This window comes from Chrysochloris asiatica, unplaced genomic scaffold (assembly GCF_000296735.1).
Source record: "Chrysochloris asiatica unplaced genomic scaffold, ChrAsi1.0 scaffold00033, whole genome shotgun sequence".
Lineage (NCBI taxonomy): Eukaryota > Metazoa > Chordata > Mammalia > Afrosoricida > Chrysochloridae > Chrysochloris > Chrysochloris asiatica.
In genome coordinates this window covers 20,719,806-20,727,641 of record NW_006408551.1, presented here as the reverse complement: position 1 = coordinate 20,727,641, position 7,836 = coordinate 20,719,806, and the positions used below count along the sequence as shown (strand labels likewise).

The window sequence follows — 7,836 nt, the reverse complement described above, 5'->3', positions numbered from 1 at the left end:
CCAATCACTCCTCGGAAACCCTATAAAGGGTTGCTATGAGTCGGGATGACTAGACGGCATTTAACAAGTATTCCATTCTAAGTGTATATCACACTTTGTTTCATACATCCACTCATTCTAAGTGCTTCCCACAGCACTTAGATTGTTTCTATCCTTGACTTTTTAAGTGACATTACCCTCTTAATTACCATCTATGTTTCCTCTCTGTGAAACAGACTGTAGTACATGTACATTTTTACTTAGCACCAAATATTAGCATCAACTCCTTTCTTATTAATATTGTAAGCAGCTCTGAGAGAAAAGAGAAACCAAGGATCACAAGGTTTAAAAGTAGAATTATATGTTTCTAGCTATATAAACCTAAAATATTTGTTATTTTGCCACATGAAATTTATTATTCCTTTTTAAAACATGAGCTATTGTCTTTGTTCATATTGATTTCTTCTCTAATGTAATCTACTTCTGGGGAAGAGAAGGTAATGAGTATTTTTTCTTTCAGGAAAATTTCCACTTCTGTTTACATATATGTTGGGATCTTAATATAACTTGAGTTGGCTGTAGCTCCTTCTTCCCTGTTTTAAATCATTTCCATTTTTATCATAAGCATATTTTTTTTCCCCTCTAAGTAGGACACATTTAAATATTATTATTGCCTTTCATGTAAGTAAACAGTCTGTGTAAAAGATTTAATATTTAAATATTAGATACTCTTATAAAGACAGGTCAACTAGAGGAAATAAGTTAATATAATCAATTGAATTGGTTGTCTACACACTGGACAAGGCTTATTTCTTTTTTTAAGCTTCTTTGCACATGTAAAACATGCCATAAGATGTCCTGTTTTGCCATGGACAATGCAACCATTTTTAGGTCGATCTTGGCAAATCACACAAGGTTCAGTGGCAATAGGGCGCGATCTAGATTCCACACTTTGTGAGTCTTCCCTCTCAAGTTCTTTAACATCTTGGCTGTTGTAAATGATGATACTGGAAGTTGATGGCTGAGGATAGTCCTCACTATCTTGAGACTGGGAGGCTTCTGTTTTGTTATCATTATTTTCTTCAATACATGACTCTTCAGAGGTACTCAGTATCGTTTTCTTACAATCAGGAACATCAAAACCTTCTTCTGCTTGGGTTGTGTTTTCTAGTTTGGGGCTCTCAGGCATTTTTTCTTTATCTTTCCTTTTATCTTCAGGAAGCCAATTCTCACGAAGTGCCCAACATCTGTTACAATGTGGTGGAAGAGGAGGATTCATTTCACTGCACGAAGTACACTTCCAATAGTCCTTCAAGGAAATCAAGAGTGTTAATTTCCAGAACCCTTTAATAACCAGCCATAGCAATGCTAACAGCTTTGGTATGTCTAAGACAAAATGTATCACACAGCACAATTTTCAGCATTTTACGCTTTACATTAAAACATTCAATGTCCAACAGTTTCTCCTAAAGTATGCGATTTATTCCCCCAATCACACTATTCTGGAGAACTGTAAAACTAAAAATGTATTCACTATAATAACAGCCGTAACTGTAGTTACCCGTTAGAATGCTGACAAATAAACACAGTTGTTTAGCTGAAGCAGTGCTATGGAACTTTATACTCTCTTTAGAGGGTGAACTCAGGATTCTGTACCTAGAGTCCACCCTGATTATCTAGAGGACACTTGACTGCTACAGAAAGAGCAAAACCTCTCAATTTTCCATGGACTTGGTGGTGGTATTAAGTGCAGGTGAGTCGATTCCGACTCATAGTGATCCTGTATAGGGTTTCTGAGGATCAACTAGTGGGTTTGAATCACTGACCTTGCGGTTAGCAGTCCGGTGCTTATACTATAGTGCTACATCCCTTCATGGACTAAGATTTGCTAAACGTACTTGAAAGTCAGGGCTCAGCTGAATTTTCCTAAGTTTCCATAATGGACTTTTTATCCTTCTCAGCAATCTCTGTCAGCTAAACTCTGCCATCCTTGGTTGCTATTCATGATCGCTATTCAAAATGTTTTTCTCCTACTTGTCTATCATCTGTTCTGTACTAACATCTCTGTGAGGACCCCATGTCTCTTCCTTATCCCAATTCTCTCCTAAAGCTTTCCAACACGAAATCTGGACAACTTACTCCCCGTGTACCAGCAGCCTCCCTACCTAACTGTAGCACAGCTCTTGCCTAAGTACATTGCACATGTAAAATTTGCCATAAGGTGTCCTTCCTGACAAATGCCTGACAAATAAGGAAGCAGCAATTCGGGTGGACTGTTCTCCCACCTGGTTCTTCAAGTTGTCAAAAAAACTAGACAACTGTTATGCAATATAAGAATAAAAAAGGTGCTTCACCTAAGCCATTTTGCAAAATTTATGTCTGAAACACTCAACTTGACCTCAACCAAATCAGTTAATTACTTAAATTGCTACTTTCTTATATAACAAAAACTTGAGTTTTGCAATTTCATCTTTTTTTTTTTTTTTTGCATTTGGGTAGTATTTTTTTCCAATTCAGAAAAAGTGACTTATTTCCTATTCAAATATTATAAAAGGCAATTTAAGGAACAAAAGCAATAATGCTTAGCTTTAAAAAAAAAACAAAACACACAAGTACTTCCAATATACCTCAGGAACACAGTGAGGCATGAGGAAAAATATTAAAGTTCTAATTTCTTTAATGGTAAATTCTCTCACATTCTCTAATACAATTATTTTAAATGTTTACATTCAACAAGACTATCAACATACTGGTAATAGGTAAAGCTGTGTTGAGTCCACTGGCAATAAGAGTGTACTATTGCTGTACATACCTGAAAATAAAGATTAGTAATGCCTTAAGTCTACCAATTTTACCTTTATAAAAATTCCTTCTTGAGCTTATAGACCAGACGTTATTTTCCTAATGTAGATCTCGGTGTTATTTTTTGATTCCTTAAAAAAGTTGACAGATACTTACAGCTAAGGAAAGTTCAGGGTCATCTTCAAATGAATCTGTATCACTCTCCTGGTCCTGATAGACAGTAACTTGATACACCTGATCAAACAAAATCCATAAGCATCTACTCATCACCAGGCTTTCCTCAGTCCTAACAACTATGTCTGTTACTTATGGGAGAAATCCTGAGACCAGAGGCAAATGGTCAAGCTGTAAATAGGGAAAAGCGGGAGAGAATGAAAGCCTCACCACCCACCACGCTAAGAAGTAAATAGAATGTTTAAAATGAATAAAGGAAAAAAAATCAGTACAAATGTTTTTATTTTATGCATATGGAAGTATTAAACAACAGTGCAAATAGTGACAAATGCTGAAGGTAGTTACCTCCAGAAAACAGATCAGAGGTACTAACTGGCTTTAACTGTGTGCATGTTTTACTTCCAGAAAGAGCAAATCAAGGCAAAAGGGGGAGTTAGTTACAGTAAAAATGTGAAAAAGTGAACAGGCCACTAAAAGAATGTTCATCAAAGCCTACTGTCTTTTTTTTTTTTGCCTATTGAAACCCTATACAGAGTCTCTATGGGGCAGAACTCACTTGACAGTACTTAACAACAACTGATGTCTTGGCATTAGTTATGAGAATATAGAGTAGACAATATGGAACTGTGAAAACCTCAAGTACACAATCAACACACTAGTCTAGACAAATGTAAAGATAAGGATTTCAAGGGAAACCTGAATATACAAGTATCTTCATTTTATCAAAGCTAATGAACATACAAGATAACCCTAATAACTTTCTAATTAGATGAAAACATACCTCATCATCTTCATCTGAGAGTTCTGATCCTTCCTCACTGAGGTTATAATCTTCTGAATCTAGAGATTCAACTTCAAATTCTACACTGAATTGATCTGAAACAGAATCCTGCTCCAACCAATCCCCAGACTGTACACTTACAGCAGCATCCAGATCCTGAAAGAAAAAAACAAGTGACTGAATATACATCACCTCTTGACCTCTGCAACAGGTTCCCAACTCATCCCTGTGCCCCTCTCCTCCTCACACCCAACCTGCACTGTTGTTAAGTACCATCAAGTCGATTCTGACCCATAGCAACCCTGTATAGGGTTTCCAAAGAGCAGTTGGTAAGCTTGAACCTCCGACCTTGCAGTTCAAATGACTGTGCAGTCTGACGCATTAGCCCACAGCGCCACACCAGGACTCCATTAGATTTAGATTTATTATTATACAAGGAGCCTTCAAAAAGTTCATGAAAAAATGGAATTGAAATACAGTGGAATTTTCCCATGAACTTTTTGAAGCCTCTTGTATTATTATCTCTATTCAAACCTTATTAAAGAAAAAGGCCAAAGACTCTTGGCATTCAAGGTATACATAGTATGACTATATTAACATTTTCATGTCCTCTACTAAATATGGACAATCCAGGTAGATCTAAATTGTTTCCTAAGCCAATCTTAGCATTTTAATCCTACTTTCCTTCCTGAAATAACTTGAGTTTCCTAATTCTTTTTGGCAAAGCCTCTATGAATACCATAACTGAAAGTGTGTTTCCTCCTTTAATTCGCTTTATCACTTATATAATTGAGTATTAATCTCACTCATAAACTGTACAAAATATAATTTTGCATGTATATTTCCCATCTGAACTATAAATACTTTGAGTGCTAAGGCTGTGTGCCAATCATCTTTTATTTCTTTCATCAGATATACAAATGGATTTTTATGTGAACTTGGAGAATAATTCCTTTTAGAAAGTATTCAGACAAATATTTTATCTTCAAAAATCTAGCTGCTCATCTGATTCCCTATCTTTAAGGTTTTCTGTCAGTGGCTAAAGTTAGGGTCCTAGTCAAAGCAGAGGAACCTAAAACAAAAATGGAGACAGCACATTGGTCTAAAAGTCAAGATATAGGCAATCATATTCTGGATTTGCTAGTAAGTAGCTATTTAAACCTGGACATATAATTTTGCTTCTTTAAAAAGAGTTTGGGCTAAATGATCTCTAACATCTCAATCAACTATCAAAACAAAGTACATTGTTTTATAGCCACTGAGGGTCCTTGAAAATCCAAAGACAGATTTTCAGAGTATTCTTACAAAGTAATACTAAACCCACCATTGTTTAAGTTGCAGCTCTGATTTCTAATAAGTGTTCTAATTAATAATCAGGTTAGAATCACAAGCCAAGTAGAATACAACATCTCTAATAAGATAACATAACTAACTAAATACCTGAATTAACTAAAGTTTTTAATGTACTAATTTTAGAATAAAGGAGGCATTATAATAAAGAGAAAAATTAAATCTCAAAAAAGCATCTTCTGCTGCAGGGATTAGCAAACTGGCCTGGTAGCAGTCAATTTTTCACAAATAGATTTTTATTGAAACGCAGCCCTACCCATTCATATAGCTACAAACTAGGGGTACTCTAATGTTACAAAAGTACAGTTGCTGTAATAAAGTCAAAATTATTTATTATCTAGCCGTTTATAAAAAGGATCTAGAGTATAATAAAGAAAACAGTTTTAATACTAGTTTTCAGAAATTTGATGGTTAAAAAAAAAAGACCAAGAAACTTTTAAATAACTATTGTTTAAAAGCATCAGACATACTTGATTTGGCAAGATCTTAGATTTTAGTCAGAAATCCTTGCATTCCATTTGTGACAATTATCGATTGTGGGAACCTTAGCTAAGTTACTAAAAACTCCTAAGTCTTAGTTGCATAATGTACAAAACAGAGCTTGAGGCTGCGATAATAAAGTCAGAAATCATAATGTACAGTGTCTAGCAGAGAACCTTGAATATAATCTTAGTTCACCAATTTATTAAAGGCAAAAGAAAAGATTTGAGGGGAATACACTTTCCTTTAACTTTGCTGAAACACCAAAAAGCAGAGGATGATACCACTGAACAATGATTATAACATTTCACAGCCAAGAACTTAGCCTTAAAAACAACAAAAATTTAATAGGCAGGATTTTTATATTAGGACTAAGAAAATTGAAAAGAAAAAAAAAAAAAAAAACCCTCTATGTTGTTTTGATAAGGCATTGTTTCAGTTACAAAGCAAGAAAAAAAAAAAATCCTCTAACATTTAGCTAGAATTTTGATACAACTTTAGGAACGAGTGTTAACATAATGGGGAATTAGTTCTATTTTTTATTCTAGGATTTCCGAATCACACTTGAAGTCTATGTAACTGAAAATTGAATGCAGGGTCACAAATATTCATAAGTTCTGTGTTATACAGATAGTGATATAATATATTCTGAAAAATATTTCATCTTTTCATATTTTACCCAGCTTCTGGACAGAGACCTAAGGTTAAGGTTAGGCAAAGGAAACAATGAGATATAGAACTAACTTTCTAAACGTAACTTTGAATAATGGAAAAATGTCATCCCGTTATCCAACTAAGCTTCTTCCCACCGAAAGGACTTTACACTTGCTATCTGTTCCCACTACCAAAATCACTATTCCCTGTACTCTACAGATGATAGTTCCTTTTCATTCTTCAAACATTTCTCAATTTACTAGTTTTATCTCAGAATAGCCTTCCATGACTACTCGGTCTCTCATCTCTACCTTCACTTCCCAACCTCATTATTCATTCTTAATAATCTGACTTTTTTTTATGTCACTTACTAAATATTTTAATTATTTCTTTATAGTCTTTCTGCCCCCTGATGCCTAAAGGCAATTATCATTTCTCCGTTGATTACCACTGTACCTTGAGTGTCAAATACAGAACCAGATGTGGAGAAAGAGCACATAAATATTTACTGAAGAATGGTCTCTCAGGCTGAGTAAGAGCTCACCAGGCCATCTAGTGACCTACATAAGTAACAACTTGGTTAAATGGTAACTCTAGAGGGCATGTCTACAGCAATTCAATTGCAGATAATGCAAGAAGGGAGGTTAACAAGAATGCATAAATAATAATTGGGCCAGTATCACAATTGGTTCAATCTCCAATATCACCTAGAGAACTATGATAATAATAAACAGAACAATGACATAAAACATTATCACAAAGTAAGATTCTAATTTTAATAACAGTTGAAGATGTTTAATGTTAATAAAGAAAGCATACAACTTGTCAGCAAAAATTTCTTTACTAAAATTCTTTTGCTGATATCTCTTTAAAATTTTACTCCTAGCTAACAGTCTGGAATTCTGTATTAATTATCAGAAAATGTTAATACTCTCCCACCATCCAAGCAACACTGTTGTTGCTAAGTGTCATTGAGTCTGGTCTGACTCACAGCGACTGGTGGGTTTGAACTGCTGACCTAATGCTTAGAAGTCCAGTGCTTATCCTACAGCACCACACCAGGACTCACCATAACAGCAATACAAAACTCATTATTTCACAGTCTTAGAAAATAAGATCTTTCCTGATGTCCAGACCTATGTAGGACCATGCTGACCTATTTCAAGATGGCTGTAACAAAAAGGTATTTTTAGTCTAAAAACTTAAGACATACTTACCTTAGAATCCAAAGATGTCTAGATAAACCAAATTTTAATTTTTGTTCCCTTGATTTTAAAAAAGTATAACTCAAATTTTGATAATTCTACACTCCAATTTATTTTAATTTTTTTATTGGTGCAGTAGCCCAATTCTCCATTAAATGTTGTTGTTAGATGCCATCGAGTTGGTACTGACCCATAACAACCTTATGCACAGCAGAACAAAACACTAGCCGATCCTGGACCAACCTCACTACTGTTGCCACACTTGAGTCCATCGATGCTGTCACTTGGCCAATCCATCTCGTTGGGAGTCTTCCTCTTTTTCTCTGACCCTCCACCTTACCAAACATGATATTATTCTCTAGAGACTGGTTCCTCCTGACAATATGTCCAAAGTTTGGCCATCTTGGCCTC

General features: G+C 35.0%; 1 protein-coding gene across 3 annotated transcripts in view; it reads right to left on the bottom strand.

The window, feature by feature from the left end:
• Positions 1-707: 707 nt before the first annotated feature.
• The window catches only part of MDM2 (MDM2 oncogene, E3 ubiquitin protein ligase), a 35,681-nt gene continuing 28,552 nt past the window's right edge, over positions 708-7,836 (bottom strand). For 2 of the 3 annotated variants that reach the window (XM_006859541.1, XM_006859543.1), the window contains 3 exons: positions 3,737-3,892; positions 2,938-3,015; positions 708-1,288 (listed from right to left, as the gene is read on the bottom strand). In XM_006859541.1, the coding sequence (XP_006859603.1) occupies positions 728-1,288; positions 2,938-3,015; positions 3,737-3,892 (795 nt within the window). In that variant the 3' untranslated portion in view covers positions 708-727. The remainder of the gene's footprint in view (positions 1,289-2,937; positions 3,016-3,736; positions 3,893-7,836) is intronic. The other variant, XM_006859542.1, reaches the window with a different exon arrangement.